The sequence below is a fragment of the Eumetopias jubatus genome, unplaced genomic scaffold (assembly GCF_037043125.1).
Source record: "Eumetopias jubatus isolate StellerSeaLion01/CBP00866 unplaced genomic scaffold, mEumJub1_p1.0 scaffold_8, whole genome shotgun sequence".
NCBI classification, from domain to species: Eukaryota; Metazoa; Chordata; class Mammalia; order Carnivora; family Otariidae; genus Eumetopias; species Eumetopias jubatus.
The window spans coordinates 19574444-19595643 of NW_028274814.1; the positions used below are offsets into that span (position 1 = coordinate 19574444).

Here is a 21200-nt window from a genome sequence, read left to right on the forward strand (position 1 = left end):
ACAACACACATATTGCCCATTTTCATTTGTTAGTGTGTAGGCAAAGTAACTTAATTAAGGAGATTGTTTTCTGGCCTTATTAAATTGTCATGCACACTTAGGGTTCTTTCTGTGGAAACTGAAGAGAGAAGGCCAGATTTTTTTTGTTGTTTCCTTCCTTCCTTCCTTCCTTTCTTTTTTCTTTTCTAGTAGATCTTCAAGGACAAAATGAATGTAAGGCCCCATTTCAGGCAACATTTAAAGTATGCTATGAAAATTACAGAAGGCTAGAGATGTGGTTAGTGCCAGCCTCCACAGTGGGCCTCCAGAGCCTGCAAGCTGAAAAGAACGTTTTACTCATGTAAAATTATGGCAGTGGGGCAGTCAGTAAGGCTCTTTTTCTCCTTTATCTCTAATCTTTCCTATCTCTTTCCTATCTCTATCTTTCCGCCTTTTAGTGGAAAAGACATTGGCCTTAAGTTCACATTGCCTGGACTCCATTCATATCTCTTGCATTTACCACCTGCATATTCCTCTGTGAGCTAATTGAATATTTGGATTTAATTTCTCAACCATAAAATAAAGAGAACAATTTGTCCTTTGGTAGGACTGTTTTAGCCATTAGAGGTAATATGATATAATAACGCAAATAGTGCTCAGTATTTGGAATGTGAAACCACCTAATGAATAGTAGTGGCATTTTACTGTTGATGTTATTATTTTATATCATCTTTCAAATTATGTTTTATATCTAACTGATCTATGCTTACTGGTTAAATAAAAATCCCATACTTTTATAAAATATGTGTATAACAGAACACATCTAATACAACTTTTCTTAATTGCTTTTCTCATAAAGCAAATGAACTTTCTCATGGACTGAGTAAACTTCAAATGTATAGATATATACAAAGCCTTGCAAGTTCATCAGTTGTACAAATGGAATCTGAGAAGTTATTTAGGCCCATTTCTCCTCTTGATCAAGTGGAAATCCCTCTGACATCTGGCAAAGCCAACACCACTGGCAGGTGGGATCCATTTGGAGCCCTGCCCAAACTAAATGGCCTGGGAATCCCTCTTCCCCTGCCAGGCCTGAGCCTCCTGATCCTGCCAGGAGACCCTGAAGAGGGCAGAACCAATAAGAGGGACCAGCTCCAGCAAGCAGCCCTTAACCTCACACCTTATACAAAAATTAACTCAAAATAGACCACACCCTAAAATGTAAGATATGTAGCTATATGCTTTTAGGGGGAAAAAAACAGCCTAAAGCTGTCAAAACCTAGAGATAGGTGAACATTTCTTAGACTAAACATCTAAGAATGATGTAGAAAAAGAAGAATTGACAAACCTTACTTCATCAAAATTAAAAATCTTTTGCTCCGTGAAAGCCTGTGTGAAGAGGATGGAAAGGCGAGCCACAGACTAGGAGAAAAGATGAACAAACCACCTATCTGACAATAGACCACGATCTAGAATATATACAGAACAGTCAAACCCAACAGTGAAAATACAAAGAATCCAACTAGAATATGGGGAAAAGATTTGAACAGATGTTTCACCAAAGAGGATATATGGATGGTAAATAGACAATGGAAAGATGTTCAACATACTAGCCATTAGGAAAACTGAGACTTAAAACCACAATTAGAGATCACTACACACCTCTCAGAATTCCTAAAATAAAGAATAGTGACAAGACCAAATCCTGGCAAGGTTGTAGAGAAGCTGTATCACTTACTCGTTGCTAATGGGAATGTAAACAGCCACTCTGAAAATGGTTCGGCAGTTTCTTCCAAAACTAAATATGCACTTGCCATAAGATCCAGCAATTGCCCTCTTGGACATTTATCCCAGAGCAATGAAAATTATGTTGACGTAAAAACCCATCTACAAATATTGATAGCAACTTTATTTGTTAATAGCCCAAAATTGAATTCAGTGTACATGTCCTTCAACAGGTGAATGGTTAAACTAACTAGCACATAGCTACCAGGGAATGTAAGTCCTCAGTAAAAACAAACCAACCATTGACAGACCAACCATTTGGATAAATCACCAGGGAATCACGCCAAATGAAAACAGCCAATACCCAAAGGTTACATAGTCTCTTGTTCCATTTACGTAACATGTTTGAAATCACAATAGTTAGAAATGGAGGACAGCCATAGGTTAGGAAGATGGGGGTGTGGGAGTGAGTTGTGTATGATTATAAAGGGGCAACTCTAGGGACCCTTATGGTGTTGGGACTCTTCATCATCTTGAACATGGTGGTACATAACTAAATACACACACACACATGTGCAAGTACAAGTAAAACTGAGAAAGTGATTAAGATCGGTGGACTACATCAATGCCAACATTCTGGTTATGTTATTATACTATAATTTTGCAAGATGTCAATTTTGGGGGACACTGGGAAATGTGTACAAGGGATTTCTCTAGATGATACCTTACAACTGCATGTGAATCTGTAGGTATCTTAATAAGCAATAATTTTTTTAAAAAATTTAATAATAAAATACCATGTGCAGCCAGGCTAAATTATGCAAAACCTTAAGAAAAGTCAGAAAGCTTTTGACTTAATGACAACTTCATGACATTCTATAGGTCCAATATGGTTTTGATGAGTCCTGGGTTATATAGGCAATGAAACGAGCTCTTGGCTGACAAGGCAGCAGTGAATATTGACTAACTCTTTACCATTATTATCATTACAACACTTAGGTTCCTGGGCCAAAAGGCAGGATGTCAGATCCATAATTAAAGACTTCAGGAAAGTATAAGCACTTGATCATTCTTGATCGTTCAAGTTCTTAATTAAAGCACTTGAGATTCTTTATGAAAAGTTTTAGCTGTCACTTTGCCTTTTTGGTAATGTAAAAATAGATATCTATCTCTCAGTAAGGCATATGTATAATTTTTAAAAATCTGAATAGAAAATTTCTGTAAACTATTTTCCTGGATAGTTAAGGTGGTGGTGGTGGGGGACTTAATGGGGATTTTATAGAAATTTGGAAGTGTGTGTTTCTTTCCTGACACTTTTTTGAATTTAGGTATTTGGCAGGATATCTGTGCCTTTGTTCCTTGTAGCTCCCATGACAGACCCCTCCTGTATCTAATAAATGACAAACATCATTCGACTTCAGTAATATAACTAAGAGCTGGATACTCAGTGTTTGAAAATCATTGGAAATGATACGGCTTTAAAGAACTGAGAAATAGTAAATCAGCACTATGAATCAGTGCTATCTCACACCTTTTCCGATGGACTGATCTGCCCACAGAAATGTTTTTAGTGGCTTGCTATTTTATTGCTTTCTTTGAGGAATATTCTTGAAGGTGATATGTTCAAATGAGTAATTTAATAGAATTTGATGTGAAGAAATGTTGAATAGTCAAGTAAGACTAGGCCAAACCCATTTAATCTTCTTGGGCTAGATAATTCTCAGGGGTGGGGATGGAGCTTGTCCTGTGCATTATAGGATGTTCAGAGTTTCCTTGGCCGCTACCCACTACACGCCACCCCCCACACCAAATACTGCCATCAAAAATGCCTCAGACATTGCCAAATGTCCCCTGGGGAAGGCACAATTGCTCCTGGTTGAGACTCACTCAGCTAGGTGGGTCTTCCCTGATTAAACCTGTTGAATGGTCTCTTTTCCCCAGTAATGTGTATGTGTTACATACTCTCAATATTTTCCTTGAGTGACTCCACATTTTAGATGCCGTGATCTCGTGCCTGAATGACTGCAAAATTCTCCTGGCTGATCTCCCGGCATCCTCTCTTCCTTCTATTTTCCACGTTGTAATGATTTCCAAAAACCAAGTGTCCTAGAGCCCTAAGTTTTCCAGTGGCCCCTCGCCATTTTAGGACAGTGGTCAGATCTCCAACATGCTCCGAGGCTCACAGGGACTCTGCAACCTCCTTCGCAACTGGCAACTTTAACTCAGTTCCACTCCATCCTTTTGCAGTAGCTGCGCCCCTTCCTGCCACAGGGGCCTCCTCAGGCAGGCACGCCCTCCCCAGACCAGGTCAAGCCCCCTGTTGTGTACTCTCAATAGCTCCAATACGGCTCCTTTCATAGTTGGAACTTTGCATTTAAATTTGTGATTCTGCGAGTAATATTTTTCTCTCTGGTTAGGCTGGTTAGGATTGGCTTGCTGTGGAATTCTAACGCTCACGGTTTATTCCTCAGCAACTACTTTTCAAATGGGTTTATGAATTACTTCTTTTAAAGCGGCCGGACCAATTAAATGACAGCCTAAGTCTAATTTGGGAGTTGCCAACCCAGTTTTTAGTAAATAGCACATCGTGGCCAAATCTCATCCTTTCTTCAAAATGAACACTGCCAGGAGGTCTTGTGTGATTTATTCCAATTCATGCTAATTACATATCTACTTGGAATTCATGTCCATTTTCCTCATGCTCTACAAGTAAGTTGATTTCCACGGGCTTCTTCTTGGTAAATGTTGTCCACTTACAACCCACAATGTGCCACCCACCCGGGGGACAAAGGGTGAGCCTCACATCACTGCTTTCTGCCTCCCTTGACGCCTAGTAATCTTAGTTAGATCCGGCCAAGTAGGAGAAGGTAAGAGGAAAATGAGTGGTAGTTGATTTCTCTTCGAAATCACTGCCTAGTTACACAAAAATGAACACAGTCTCCTTGGAAGGGTCAAGAATGGGAGATGCTGTTAAAAAGCAGTTTAAACACACTAGTCTCAAAAGAAAATATTACCGATTTGCATGCGTTTTATTTACTATTGTGTTTAGGTCTATATACACCCGAGTTCTGTTATGTTCCAGCCTAAGCACATTAAGCTGTGGACAGGGGGAAACCTCAAGCATTAAGTCATGTTTATGGCTCTGCTAGGTGTGGGCAGGGACTGAGGAAGTCGACAAAGCCCTGTTAGCCACAAGCTGTGGGAACGTGGCTCCGGCTTCCATCCTCACACCGAGAAATGCGTTCACAGCTGTGTTCCAGTCTCAGGAAACCCCAGCTCAGGGCTTCTCTGCATCCTTTGTGAGCCGTAAGTAGCCCCCCAAAACAGACCGGGATGTCCTTGAGAGTGTGGGGCTCCCACAGGCAGGCTTGCAGCAGAGCGGGGGGGGGCTTCACCAAGGTTGACTGGAACCGGGGGTCCCCGGGGTGGGGGGAGAGGGGGGGCCGGTCACCTGATCCCGAGAGTACACCCTTCCTTCAAAAAGCAGTGAGAGTGGAACCGAATTCAATGGTAGGGCAATTGAGAGATGACGGAGAGGGCCTGAGTGCCGCTGGTTGACATCTAAAACTAAGCCTAAAACCCGGAGTGGACAGTAATTAGGCAGAAGCCCAAGAGGCTGCTAATTAGTAGATGATCAGCGTGCCTGGTGAGCAACACCTTGACTTCCCGCATTGAAATCACCGGGGTTTTCAGAACCCACCGATTGCTTGTCAGGTCTCACTCGACCCACCTGAACTCCCAGTTTCCCCGGGTGGAGCCTTCCACCCAGACGATTCGCAAAGTTAGTAGACTTTAGGAGCCACTTTCTCCAGGATTTTCTCTTCCTTCTCCAGTTACTGCTCACAGACTAGATTCGTGGGAAATGTAGCAGGTTTCAAGTCTTAGAAGCAAAGATGGGTGCCTATTGGCTGCGTTCAGTCGAGTAGCCACTCATTTGCAAACTGCTGTTTAGGAAAAAGTCTAATGAAAGGAATTAGAGAGAGTGATGCAGTGAATTGGTATTTCAGGATGGAATGAAGGACAGGGTGGTGGAAAGGGAGGAAGGAAAGGCCAGCCCAGGCCTAATGCCAGGTCCTCCCTTGCTGGGTTCCTGTGCATGTGTATGTGTTCATAACTGCGTGTTCTGATACCAGTTTAGGAGGATACTGATATTTTCCTCTGTGATAGGTCAGGGAGCGATGTGGATTAACTAGTTAGTGGTTATATGAAAACAAATGTCATTTTAGTGGTAATGATGTGAAATGTTGGCGTTTGGGAGCTAATGGTCAAGAAAGAATTCTTGAGATATCTTCAGTGAAAAAAAGGTGGTTTTATTAAGGCAAGGAGACAGGACCTGTGCGCAGAAAGAGACGCACTGAGGTTGTGAGGAGTGACCAGTTATGTAATTGCAAGTTGGGAGGGGGTTAAGGAGAGCAGAAGTCTTTAAGGAATTTGGAAGCAAGGTTTCCAGGATCTTAAGGGGTCATTTACTACTGTCTAGTAAAACCTTAGTCATGAGACCCTTCAGATATGTATATCAGTGGGCCATATGCTTGGAGGATGATTGCTAATATATATCTTTGGGGATGGGGAGAGATAAAGGATGTTTCCAAATGGATTTTCATGTATTAAAGAAGACTTAACAGGATCCCGGAGGGCCAGCTAATGTCAAACTAAGGTTGTCTTTTGCCTCTAGCAAAGTATTAACATTGAGGCAGCTGAGTTCCTGGAGGAAGGTCATTCTGTCTCAAGCACTTGTCAGTGGGCTGCAAGTTGGAAGGAAGTTTCATTTTTTAGTACATTTCTTTTGCCTTTGTTCTCCACATCAGTAAGAGGATGATTCTCTATTTCTGACACCAGGGAATCATTCCTGTGAGAATTTGATAAGAGTTAGCATTAGTAAATTCAACACTTTTTAAAGCAGATATTGTTTTTATGGCCAGATTACAATACTAATGAAAATACATAGTTTAAAGCCATTAAGTGGCAGGCGCCGGCCTGGCTCAGTCAGTACAGCATGCAGCTCTTGATCTTGGGGTCCGATTTCAGGCCCCACATTGGGCATGGAGCCTACTTAAAAACAAAAACAAAAACCCATTAAGTGGTACTCGTCAGAAACAAATCACTTCATCTGTTTTCTCTCTTTATCTACATGAACCATATTCAGTCTTTGCTCAGTTTTCCTTTCCATATTATCTTCAAATTAAGTGAGTGGCAATGAATTTGTGGTAAAATTTCTACTACTTAGCCCAAAACTCTGCAGCATATTCTAAAACATATAGAATGTCCTCATTTTGCATGTATATTTATTTTAAAATTAGAGCTCCATCCCCTTAGTTATTGTTTCTTCCATTTGGAGTAGCTCAGGGAATATGTCTCTAGAGGATTTGAGTCTTTCCCTCACTGATTGATAAGAAGATAATTACACTTGAGAACAATTGTTCTGATAATGCCTTTTTCTTCCCACATAGGATGTGGAGGTAATTTCACGAACCGTTCGGGTTACATCCTTTCTCCAAACTACCCAAAGCAATATGACAACAACATGAATTGCACCTACATCATAAAGGCTGATCCTTTGTCCCTGGTCTTCCTGACTTTTGTATCTTTCCATTTGGAAGGTAAGTTTATTCTTATGTAAATTACAATTGATTCTTTTGTTTTGTTTTGTTTTAAGATTTATTTATCTGTGGGTGCCTGGGTGGCTCAGTTGGTTAAGCGACTGCCTTTGGCTCAGGTCATGATCCTGGAGTCCCGGGATCGAGTCCCACATCGGGCTCCCTGCTCGGCGGGGAGTCTGCTTCTCCCTCTGACCCTCTTCCCTTTCATGTGCTCTCTCTCTCTCTCTAATTCTCTCTCTCAAACAAATTTGTTTATTTGAATTAGAGAGAGAGCGTGAGCAGGAGGGAGGAGAGGAGAGAGAATCTCAAAGACCCCACACTGGGCACACATCCTGACGTGGGGCTCGGTCTCACGACCCTGAGATCATGACCCGAGCTGAAATCAAGAGTCGGATGCTCAATGGACTGTGCCACCCAGGCGCTCCTACAATTGATTCTTAATGAATGAATGAGTGATAAATGAGGCAGAGGTAGTGTAAAAATCACCATTTGAAGGATGTATTTAAAATGTCACAATATTTTTGATGTACATTTGATTAAAATTTCATCCAATTAAAAACATGTCAATATCATCCAAATAAAAACACATGTACCATTCTACATATTCCATCCAGAAATGAGAAAGTAACGTCAGAGCTTTAAGACACAAGCATCATGTAAACTGCTTAAAGAAAAAAAGTCTGGAAGGTATTACATGTTAATAATTGTTTTTAATGTATTCATTTGTGCTTTGTGCATACACACACACCCACATGCATGTACACACCAAACACTAACTAGCAAGAGAAACTATCTTACTGAGTCAAAGTAGGTGCTCAATAAATGTTGGAAGAGTGAATAAATGATTATAATTAATAAATGTTTGCACTCTGTTTGATTCAATACTATCATGGGACCCCTTTCATCTCCTTTCTGTCTTTGATCTTCAACAATCCCATAGGGATTGTGAACTCCCTAACCACAAGTACTCCTTTGGGTTCACTCCACAGCTCCAGGAAATAGGCTGTTGGCAAAGGGGACAGTAGGCCTGTTTATTTGGGCTGGCTCTGGGCACAATAGACACAACTTTTGTTTTGTAGTTGCTGGGACACAATTTAGAAAAATGATCTCTTCAAGAAGATGGGTATTTTTAACCATTCAGTCATATTAATATTTTTTACAAATTAACTTTCCATTTCTAAATTACACTTAGTCTGTAAACTTGTCAAGCTACCTCTGCATAATCAAAATTTCTTTCTGTTTGGGTTGGTTTCCCTTGCCAGTGAAAAGTTAGTTAGGAAAATGTCCTACAATATTCAGCATTCAGGAAATTTATGTTTCATGAAAATAAGAATGACATGTCAGTACTCATACATTGATAAATTATACAAAGCCTCTCTCACGTCTTCCTTTTTCTATGACCTCCTTTTCCTATATTTCTACAAGTTGTAAATTTTGGCACATGTGTTTGCTAGAATGCCAAGTATGAATTGATGTATGTCACTGTAAAAATGGAACATTAAGTAAAATATATCTTTTCAGCTTTTGCTAGCACAAAATCCCAGTAATATAAAAATGCATTCACAATATATAAAGTTTTAGGGGAAGGTAAAACAGTTTATCTAAAATGACCCAATGTTGTATTTAAGAATAACATATGCATAAGACTATTAAGCAGTACTTTAAGAATTGTTACCACTGTACATAGATTTATAAGGGATATGTATTTTTATACCTCTTCTATTATCTTTTTAATCAGGGAAAGTTATTTTAATAACAGGAAGAAAGCATGTGGCTTGGATTGTGCATTTGTTCTCATTAAATTGCATAAACACAAGAATGTCATATGTCAATATCATTTAGACTAAAAAAGGAGACGTTGGTAAATAGACTATATAACATAGCTACAAAAAACATTGCCAATATCAGTGGTGTATGTATTATTACAAAGGAACCTATACTGACCCCAAACAGTAGCTCCTGAGTTCAGTTGACCAGGTGGGATTAAGGGGCAGGCATACTCTGGAACACTGGGTGTGGCGAGTGGTGGGGGAGAGCACAGCATTTTAGGATGGGTTTTGACACCAGGTCAGCCATGTACTAGTCATGTGACTTTGTGCAAATTAATCTTTCACAATCACTTTAATTTTTTAAAATACGAAATAGTAGTTACAGTAGTCATAAAAGTCAGATCATGCTTGTAGAAGCCTATTCTGTGAACTGTCATTCATCAGAGTGCCCACTGTTTTGCTATTTTTGCTGCCACCAGTCAGGATCTCCAGACACACCCTTACTTATGTTGCCTGTGAACAGGTGCTTGGTTTTTCCAGATTAAGTTATTGGCTAACCCTCACTCAATTGAAGAGTTGATATTTTTTTTATAAGATGATAGCCTTCTGATAATGTCTTGTGACATTTCCAGTGTTATAGGTACTCAGCATGTTTAAGTGAGTAATTTCTGGCTCTAGATTAATTGGATTACGACGATTCTCGAAAAGGACAACAGTAATCAGATTTATCTTATAATTAGATTCTTATCACTAATCAGACCAATGCTGATGTTCATTAAATACCATTAACAAACTAGGGATTTATTTGCTGCAGTAAAAATAACCTTCTGCCCCTTCTAATGTGAGCCTGAGGAATTCATGTTCAGGATATTGTAATAAGACTGAAAATTGCTCCCAAGAAAAACTCGGTTTTTTTGCAGGAGCCTTGGCCTTTCTAGCTTCCCTAGGCCATACGAACTATTTCTAAAAGACTCTCTCCACATGGCATTTCTGAGCCGAGCATGCCAACAGAGCCAGCGTCGACCTTGGCAGAGATGAGTTCTAGATCTGTTCTTTTCGTGGGCCATTAGCACGAAAGGTAGATCTGGCAATAAAAAGATGGGCTATCCCCCACTACAGAATACAATGGGAACATAGACTTGTTCATACATTGTGTCTCCCAAACACTAACAACTGGTTAGGAAAGGTTTTACTAGTCAGGCCACCATACTGATTATTCGACTACAGGCTGGTGTTTTCACCGTGGGAAGATTACTGAGGTTCAGTGACCTACATTCCACTAAAGTAAGTTGCTCTGAAAGTATGTTATGATATTTTTTGTTGGCCTGAGTTTCTCATCATTATTATTCCAATGCTAGTCATTGTATGAACGAACTATGGACTTCTCATCTTTTCTACATATTCACTAATGAAGTATAAAAATTCCAGTGAAATCAATCAAAAGTCATGGAAGAAATTTCCATTTGAGCATTTACAAGGCAACTTTTAAAATTTTTATTCTGGATGTCATGTCCAGATTGAAATGGCTCTTGGTATTCTTAAAAGTGGCTTCACGATTTCTAAAATAGAATAGAGAATTAACAAATTTAAAATGTTTCTTTTGGTCAAAAATGAAACACCAGAAACAGACAGAAGCTAACTACAAAGCATAAGAGAGAAACTGTCAATGTTTGTACTTATTTTGGAATCAGAGGTTATTAAATAAATACTTATTTAATTTTCCCAAATATTGAATAGTTGAAAAGTGTATTTTTGTGTTTTCATTATTCATGTGCCCAAGTAGATGCCTTGAAGTTGCTGGGAAGATTATAGGCCATTTATTTTTATTGTTTACTTTATAGATAAACCACTTAGCAGATGAGGTACCCTATGGCAAGTGATTGCCTTCTCTATCTCGATTCTTCTGTCATTAAAATTCAGTTATACCATTGATTCATCTTGGTGACAGTGAAAAGTTTAGAAATTCTTAACTAAAAAATCCTACATCTAGGCAAATTCTAAACTCAGTTTCTCTCAGATCCAGAGTATCTCTTGATAAGAATTGAGTAGTAGAGTAGCACCTTGGCACAGACAGTGGACAGAAACGGACAAATGCTTTTGCTCACTGTCCTCTAGAGATGGCCTCAGAAGCTCCCAAGAAAAATAGGGCTAGATTAACAGAGCAGCCAGAGGGGAAGTCCTTGGTAATATTCGCCTGACTTTTAAAAAATTTACTCAGAAGTCCTGGTTTAGAGGTTATACCTACTATAAAGCTATTATAGCTGGAAAAGAAAAGAAAATTCAGCTTTAGAATTTTCCTTTTGCTCTTTTCCCCACCAAGAATGAGGTTTTGTCAGTTGTCTTAGTTTACATTCCCCCTACCATGAAATCTGTTTTTTTTTTTTTTTAATGGCATTACCTAGCTACTTACCATTTCTTCTCTTTGCTTTACTTAACTGTTTGTAAAGAAATAAGAATGTAGGCACATTTCACAATTTATTATTTTAGAAAGCATCGGGCAGTGCTGCTTTTGAAATAGTTCCTATTGATGATTTATTTATTCAAATTGGTCAAGCACTAGAGGAGACAGTTTAGTTATGTGGATTCCTCGCTTGCCTGTGTTATGAGACTTTGGTCTGCACAGCCTCTGGAGCTTAGTTCTACACTGGCACAGTCTTCCCCATCCCAGTCAGTCATTCCTCCATTGAGCAATCCAGTCTCCAAGCTACTGTTAATTAGGCATTGCTGCCCCCTAATTCCTGTACCTCTCCCTAGAGCCCTTCGCTGCTTTACTGAAAAGACTTTATCTTATCTACACTATTAAAATGTTCCAACCCAAATGATTTCCCCCTATCTCTTAGTCCTCTTTGATATCTCTGCCTCTCTATCTATGGCTCTAGAGAAAAATTGTACTCTGAACCTAAATTTGACAAGTTTATATTATTTGCTGAGTTACTCATTCTTGGTTTCCTTTCAGTTCTAAGTTCTTAGAATCGTGATGGAATTCAGAATTGAACATTGCTCTGTAATAAAGACTAGAGGAATATGATAAAAATTATATTTCAGTACACTAGATAGAGCCTTACCCATTTCAAACAATAAACATCTCTTAAAGTTTTTTAGAAGGATGGAAAATAATCATAAAAACAAATCCGGAGGGTAGCTTCATACCTCAGAGATTTCAGTGGTAAATATACATCAAATTACTTACTGAAGATAGAATTAAGAATGACTGGAGTTCCTTTTCTCATGACATGGGCTCTAGTCCAAGGAGAATGTATCATTCAGTCTCAGGTTGCTTCTCTTCCTGACAGGTTCTCATATGTCTAATAGCTATTACCTCTCTGCCATAAACTCAACTTTAATATTTATCTCCATCCTTGAAGAACTTTTTCAAATCTTGACTAAGTTCTTTTTTCTCCCTAGAAGGCAATCATGCTAGTTGCATTTAATTATATTCTACTTGAGAGTTTTGTGTATATTTTGATCATGTATTCAATTGGTTCCCCCTACGATTATGGAAAAGTGTTTAATATCATTATTTTCTGATGACTCTGGTCTTTGTCACCAAGTATCTTGTCATTGAAGAATCACGCTGATCTCTTTGTGATGTGATAAACAGAGCTTGAGAAAAAGATATATATGTGTGAATTACTTTATGCCTGCTGACATAGTTATATTGCATATTACCTTGTTTATGCTAAACTTTGATTCTTAGACTTCAGATAATTTTATGGTCTTAGACTTCAGGTAATTTTACAAATTCTGATATTATGTAATACTTGACTTTTTATGGACAAAATCTGGAAGGACATCCCACCTTAAAGAAATGACTGTTGGAAAGGGTATAGGAATGTCTTAATCCATCAAGCAACTTGCCAAATATCATAACATTCACAATTTATTGAGTCAGGCTTTGTGAATGAGCAGATCATTTTGATTGGTGTAGTGATTTGATACTCTCTTGCTATATACAACAAAAAAAAAAGAGAGAGAGAGAGATAAAATCCCCTCTCAACTTCCTCTGCCTCTCCCCGCCCAACTTCCTTATTGTTGAATACGGATCTTTTGTGAACACTTAATGAGTTTTGGTTGTGTTGATATAGATATACCACTGCTATCTCATGATCTTTCTAGAACTGGACTAGTTCCTTTAATTAATATTTTGGAAACATGATCAAGTATATGACACACTTTACCTTATGGTTCACAACCTTTCCATAATTTCCTAAGAAAACCACCACTGTGATAGTCTACGTCATTATGTCAACAACTTAAAAACTAACTCTCTAATACTTAATGGATATCTGCATAGCAAACCATTTGATCAAAGTGGAACCAAGCTTTTTATCTAGCATCAGCAATATTTCCTTTTATTCTGTGATTTTGCTGTTACAATTTTATATTATTGTTACTAGCTAAAGATATTTTTATGGCTAATGCATAATATTTTTTGATTCTCAGACTCACTTACCCTGAATTTTTTAAAATTCCAGTAAAACTTTTGTTGTCTAGAGGACAAGTTCAGAGATTATAATTAAGGTACATAATTTGACAGAATCCAAACCATGAATCTGAGTTTAATGTATTTCTTTTCTGTCCTATTTTGCCAACAACTATTGCTTCTGTTTATATGGTATGGTCATTGAAGGTAAGTGTTTCACATTTGTAACTTGGAGATTCATGCCCAATTAGAAGCATTTCTATTCCAGGATTTTTAAAATGAAGAAATTCTTTGAGGTGAATTTCATGAGTATATCTTGAATTGATACTTAAGATTTATGTTGGATAGAAACTTAGCTAAGGGGGCGCCTGGGTGGCTCAATCGGTTGAGCATCTGCCTTCGGCTCAGGTCTTGATCCCGGGGTCCTGGGATCGAGTCCCGCATCGGGCTCCCTGCTCAGCGGGAAGCCTGCTTCTCCCTCTCCCTCTGCTGCTCCCCCTGCTTGTGTTCCCTCTCTCGCTGTCTCTCTCTCTGTCAAAAAATAAATAAAACCTTAAAAAAAAAAAAAAGCTTAGCTAAGGAGCCAAATGCCTTCCTAAGATTTTCTCTAAGATAATATATCCAAAAAAGAGAAGGGAATTTTTAAGGTACAGATATGTAAGAAAATAAAATGTTTTCATCAAGATTCTTTCAGTTAAAAGTGATAGATTATCTTCAGGTTAGCTTTGATACAAAATAGAGTTTATAAAAAGAATACTGGGTTATCTTATCTCATTAATGGAAGGTTTAAAAACAAGAAGGGGTCATGGGCTTCCAGAACAAGTGGAAGCAGGAACAAGAATCCTTTAGAATGCTGTCTTTCCTTCCCCCTTCTCTTTTTGTTGCTTTCTGCATGACAACTTTCTACAGCCTGGCTTCCTTCACATGTCAGGGGACAGCTGCTCATGTTTTCCAAGTTGAACATCTCTGGCTTCTTGTATTGACTCCCTCTTAGTTACAGTTTGAACACATCTGATTGGCTTAGATTGGGTCCTACATCCTATCTTGAAGTAATCAATAAGTCTATCAACAGTGCTTAGGATAGTGGGGTTCTATAAAGAATAACAACAATGACTATGATTATGGCCGTCCATAGAATTATAATTTCTGGCCCAGCAATTCTACTCTCAGGTATTTACCCAAGAGAAATAGAAATTTATGCCCATGCGACTGTCCAGAATATAAAAGAACTCTTACAACTCAACAATAAAAGATGTATAACCTAATGTTAAAATGGCAAAAGCCATTTTACACATACACAAAGATGTATAACCTAATGTTAAAATGTCTGAATAGACATTTCTTCAGAGAGGATATGCAAATGGCCAATAAGCACATGAAAAGATGCTTAATATCATTAGTCATAGGGAAATGCAAATTAAGACCATAATGAGCTATCACTTCATACCCACTAAGATAGCTAAATAAAGACAGATAATAACAAGTGTTGGTGATGATGTGGGAAATTGGAACCCTCCTGTGGTGCTGGTGAGGCGGTAAAATGGTACAGTCTCTTTGGAAAATAGTCAGATATGTCCTCAAAATGTTAAACATAGAGTTGCCATATGAATCATCAATTCCACTCCTGCTTAGGTACCCAAGAGAACCGAAGGCATATATCCACACAAAACCTTGTACATGAGCATTGCAACATTATTTGTAATAGCCAAAAGGTAGAAATGAACCAAATGTCCATTAATTGCTGAATGGATAAACAAACTGTGGTCTATCCACACAATGGAATACCATTCAGCCTTGGAAGGAATGAAGTACTGATGCATGCTACAACATGGATGAACCTCAAAAACATCATGTTAAGTAAAAGCAGCCAGTCACAAAAGACTGCATATTATATGATTCTGTTTATATGAGATGCCCAGAATGGACAAATCCATAAAGATTGAAAGTAGGTTAGTGGTTGCCGAGGGCTGGGAGAGCAGTAAAGAGAGAGAACTAAATGGGGCGTGATTGTTAATGAGGCAAGATTTGTCCCCAGGGGGCTGAAAATGTAGAATTGGAGAAAATGTCAGATACCCCAAGTGTCCTGGCACTTGGTGAATTGAAAAACACCTTTCCAAAGGCCATTTGATAAACCTGAAAAAGAATCTTACCTTAGTACCAGTAACTCAGCTTCTAAAAATGTATCCTAGGGGCGCCTGGGTGGCTCAGTCGTTAAGTGTCTGCCTTCGGCTCAGGTCATGATCCCAGGGTCCTGGGATCGAGCCCCGCATCGGGCTCTCTGCTCCGCGGGAAGCCTGCTTCTCCCTCTCCCACTCCCCCTGCTTGTGTTCCCTCTCTCACTGTGTCTCTCTCTGTCAAATAAATAAATAAAATCTTTAAAAAAATAAAAAATAAAAAAAATAAAAATGTATCCTAATGAAATGAGAAACTTCAGCAAATATCTATATACAAGAATGTTTCAACAGTAGTTTTAATCAAAATAAGATGGAAAAGATAGAATTAGCAAGCAATAGGGGATTAATTGAACTTAATATGGTGCATCTATACATTAGAATTTTATGTGTGCATTTAATTTAATGTTTTAAAAGAATAATCGCATAAAATACATGGTTATGTTATTTTATGTTAATAAAAAATTAAGTTACAAAAGATGATGCATAGTATGACCCCAATTAATGTTTTCACAGTATAATTAACCTGTAAAAACGGCTGCATAAGGTGCAGTGCTAAGTCTTTTTAATTTTTTGTTTATTGTGTTTTGTATTTCTCTTTGGAAGGGGTTGGAGTATATATTTCTGTACATATATAATCAGAAGACAAAACAATGATGAATATTGAACGGTCACTAAACTCAAGCTAATGTTGTTTGTGTGAACATTTAAAAATATTGTTCAGTAAACATTGAGGAATTTCTAATTCTCTCTCCATGGTAGGAGTCCCTTATCTGTATATAAGTGTTAAGTTAAGGCAGGGTTTTGCCAAAGCAGTGCTGTTGACATTTTGGGCTGGGTGATTTTTGTGGTGGTGGGAGGACAGGGAGGTGTGGGGTTGCCCTGAGCAGAGGAGCGTATTTAGCGGCCTCTGCCCCCATCCCCACTCCATGCCACCAGTACATTCCAATGTTACAACAAAATCTTGTCTTCACATAGCACCAAATTCCCTGGCAGGACATTTATATATCACTGAATTAAAGGAGCCATCTTATAAAGGAAGAAAATTCTGGATTATTTGAAAGCAGGATTTATCTATTGTGAAGTTCTACCTGTTTTCTCAGACCCACGCTTGATTTATGACTAGGGTAAACACTGTTTCATCAGGACACCAAGTTAAATAGCAACTTAGCAAAAGAGCTCTTGACTCTCATTTTAATTTCTATGTAAATTGCATGAATCTTCATTACATTTTTTTTGTCTGAATATGTATAGCACTGATCACTTGTGTTGCTCTTGATTATAATGCTGGTCTTTCCATGCTCCATTCAGCTCGCTCAGCCATAACTGGAAGCTGTGCCAATGATGGTGTTCACCTTATCAGGGGTACCAACTTCTCTTCCATGCCTTTTGCCACCATATGTGGCGATGAGATCCTGTCTCCTGTCACCATCCTAGGTCCCGTGCTGCTCAACTTCTACTCTAATGCTCACACCACAGACCTCGGATTCAAGTTTAACTATAAGATCACCCGTGAGTAACCACAATGATAGAGTCTGGAATTTACTTCTTATCTTGAGTAATTCCCATAAGGAGTTTTAATTGTGATTCGTACATCACCAGCTTTAAGACTTGGGCACTTTAAGGGGAAAAATGATCAAATAGATGCATGGTCCCAAAATACTCAGGCATTTTCTTTAAAAAAAAAAAAATGGGGAGGATCTTCTTCATGAACTTTAGCTAGAACTACTCCTTGAAAATCAAATGGAAGATTGAGATTTATGTTGATAATTTAGGTTAGAATGAATGTTCCTACTGTCTTTAGTTGGTAGTACGTTATGTAAAGGTATCTTTTTGGCCTGGACTATCCAGATGCCTGTCTCATTTCTCCAAGTCACTTTGCTAATGTGAAAAGCAGTATCTTATAAATTAGAAAAAAATGGAAAATAATATCTTTATAATCTTCTGGTAGGAAAGGACTTTTTGATAATATACACAAAGCACAAGGTCTAAAGGAAAAGAAAAGATTAATGTATTCAGCTATGTTATAATTTACTACTTTTCTATTTCAAAGGCAAAATGAGAGGACAAGTCTTGGATTGAGCAAAAGCCTTTGTAGTTACTAGGATCTTTTCATTCTCTGTAGACCATTTAATTGTGTATTTGAAAATCATAGATTATATTTCCCTATTTTCAGTAATCTTTTCCTCTCCTGCAATAAGCGTGGTTAGCTTACTGACCATTTTTACCACATCATCCCAGTTTCAGTGAAATGGGCACACACATCTGACAAAAGCTTTGTTTTGTTTTGTCTTTACTTGACCAAAGTCACTTACTAAAGTTAAATCATTTTCTTTCAAATAAATTACTGTTCCCATCCACAAAGAAGACTTGAAACTATTTATTCATGAAAAAGGCCTTTACACTTCATTCACGTTAGCTGTTACCTGAGTCCTGACCCCATTTAGAAAGTGTGATTGTGTGTGGCTCCATAGGTCTGTGGGCACAAACAGAAGAGATTTGGGCACAGTGAATGTTCCTTCCCCTGGTTGTCTTGTTAAATAAAGAAGAGCGTTGGTTTGTTTTATTCTTTTGGTACCACTGGTGTTTTGGAGACTTGCATGCTGCTTTATGATCTTCTACTCTTTAATCTCTCATTTTCCCAAAATACTGTATGTAAGGTTTACCATATCTACAATGAGAATGCCATTTAAAGAGTGTTGACATTAAGATTTCAAATCCTGACAATATACAAATTTGGAAGTTACTTGGGCAATGATAAGCTTTCAGAGACCACATAATTGTGTGTAAGCTGAAATAGAATAATGGCTACACAAATCTAACTTTTAATTCTCTACAGTTGTCCCCAGGGGTCTGAGCACATGAATACTTATGGGTGTATAGAGAAGAGCCTTCCTCGAAATGTGGGCTTACCTGAGGGAATATAAACAAACGACAAACAACCTTAAATGGTAGCCACGATTTGTTTATCATTTTTAAGAGATGTAAATGGAATATGTCCACTGACAGTGTATAAACCATAGAAATATCATCAAAATATACTAACATTATAATTTTAGAATCATAAAATAAATAGAAGCTTTTCTCACCGCAATGAGTGGGGTGCTTTCCATCATTGTGTGGCATAGTCTCATCCTCCTTATATGTAAAGCCAAGCAAAGATAATCCTAATTTTACATTTTTTATAATGGGGTCTTATTGTCATTTTATGGCTGTGGTTTTATTGACTAATAGAAACAACTAATGGCTCTGGGCCGTTGATTGCTGGAGTCAGGGCGGGGGGTGGGACTAGCTTCCTTGGGCTTGCTGAGGACCAGTAATACAAATTTGGGCAAATAGAGTCCTTACCAGGCTCACAACTAAACGGAAATACAAAGGACCCCAAAGCTATGCATTTGAGCCCACAAAGGGAATTAAACTTGAAAGTTCCAAAAACTATTTCCAACACTTCACATTATAATACTCTGTCTTGACAGAGGAAATTCTATATTTAAGATATTTAATCTATATTAAAGATTTCCAGATCACAGTCCTTCCTGGGCCCAGATGCTCACAACTTGCCTTGGATTCTGTGTGCCTTTCTCAGCTTCCAGTTATCTCTGTCATCTCTCTCAACCTGTCAGTTAAATATAGGGAATGGACAGTTACACCCCCACACATGAAATGTTCTCTCTCATTGTTTTCATTCTGGTCATTAATTTGACCCAGACTTATTCCATTGCAAGATGTTCCTTAAAATATTCTCTGCTGCTTCTACTCTCTTACTGTCTCTTCCTCCCGACCTTAGTGGAAAAATCAATATTATTTGTAAACAATGATGAAGGGAGATTTAAGTTCTTTAAGACAAATGGTTGGTATCTCTCTTAGGGAAAAAGGTACAATAGTAATGAATATCTCAAAATTATTTTTTTACACTTGGAGTAATAATTGTTTTCTGTCTTCTGTTGCAGCCTGTGGTGGAGTATTCAACTTCTCCACTGGGGTCATCAAGAGCCCCGCCTATTCATATTCGGACTACCCTAACAACATACACTGTTCGTACACCATCATTGGTAGAGATGACAGAGTGCTTCAGCTCAAGTATGTAAAACAAATGTACCTTCTTTACGGTCGATTCAGCTCCACTTACAGAAAAGATATTCCTTTACAATAAAGAACACTGATTCTTGCAGGAGGTATATAAGAGAACCTCGAGGAAGGGAGAGGGAAGTTCTTGTTTGGTAGTATAAATCCAGGTGTCCTGCCCTCCATACAGGCCAATAGGGATTAAGGGGAAAAACAGGCATTCTATTGGTGAAAATGAGAGTTTTAATTTTCCAACAGTTTCAAAGGAGCTTCGTATAATGGGTTGTAAAATTATAAGCCTGTCTTGGGAACAGCAAGAGAAAGTATTTGATTTTTTGGGCACTTATTATGTACAAGGAAGTTTAATTGGTACTTTCCATAATTCTCTTTCATTCTTTAAACAGTTGTATGAGGCATATATTATTAAACCCGTTTTACTGATGAGAAAATTGAAGCTCAGATGGGTCAAATTACTTTCTCAATGTGATATGCTATTAAATGAAAAGTCAGAATCTGAATTCACATCGTATTTTATCCCAAAGCCATGTCCTTAATATTTCCCTATGCTATCTCTTGAAGGGCAAGTGTTTCCTGACTACTTAAGGAATGTATTTGTTCATATATCAGAACCCCTCTAAACTAGTGCTAGACGATATTGCTTACATCATCAGTAAAACTCTCCCCTAATCCTACCTACTCCCCACAGTATTGATTAAGGGAATATAACCTCCATTATCAGTGATAAAGGTCAAAACCACATTCATCTGAGATGATGTATTTGTAACTCTTGTGTTTCAGTGATATACAGCATATGGCAGAAGACTCCGAAATTTCATGTAGCTCACAGCAATCTAGAATTTTTTATAGAAGGTCGAGATGGGCTAGAATCTTTCTTACCTACCTCCCCACTAAATGGGGATCACTTTCATCTGTAAAAATTGTATACTCTCCACTGTTTGTCTCTAGAAACCTCATATGTCAAATGGGTCTTTGGACTGTTAAAGTCTCATCCAGCCTGATTGGGTTCCTGTACCAGACAGTAAGCGGTCTAGAGGCTGGACCTTGAAGAAATCTGCAGATCTCCCCTGGGACTATTTGTAAAGAAGCTGTGCCCCAAGGGCCAAAAAGTCCTTTAAGTCCAAGGGATAAAAGAATAAACAAAAAATGCCAGATGGTCCAGAGCAGGAGGCCTATGAAGGGATCACCTGCCTAGAATGGCAGTATAAGGGGTCATTCTTGTCACGTGCCATGGTGGCACAGGATTTGCTTCTACATGTGTAGGATTATAGGGGATATATATACTGTATGTGTTGATAACGTGTATTTCTGTTTCCTACGTGGACCCTGGGCTCATCATAGTCAAAGTTCATATCAGCATGTTTAGAAAATTTATTATACTCTTTCTAAGAACCTACATTCTATAAAACAGATATTATCCCAGGCTTTACAGAAATTGTAGACATTAGTA

At 38.3% G+C, this 21200-nt stretch overlaps 1 protein-coding gene across 1 annotated transcript in view; it reads left to right on the forward strand.

Moving 5' to 3' along the window:
- The window catches only part of CUBN (cubilin), a 271439-nt gene that overhangs the window by 208996 nt on the left and 41243 nt on the right, over positions 1-21200 (forward strand). Inside the window, exons 55-58 of the mRNA XM_028114080.2 lie at positions 4854-5010; positions 7155-7304; positions 16979-17179; positions 19618-19747. Coding sequence (XP_027969881.2) covers positions 4854-5010; positions 7155-7304; positions 16979-17179; positions 19618-19747 — 638 coding nt within the window. The remainder of the gene's footprint in view (positions 1-4853; positions 5011-7154; positions 7305-16978; positions 17180-19617; positions 19748-21200) is intronic.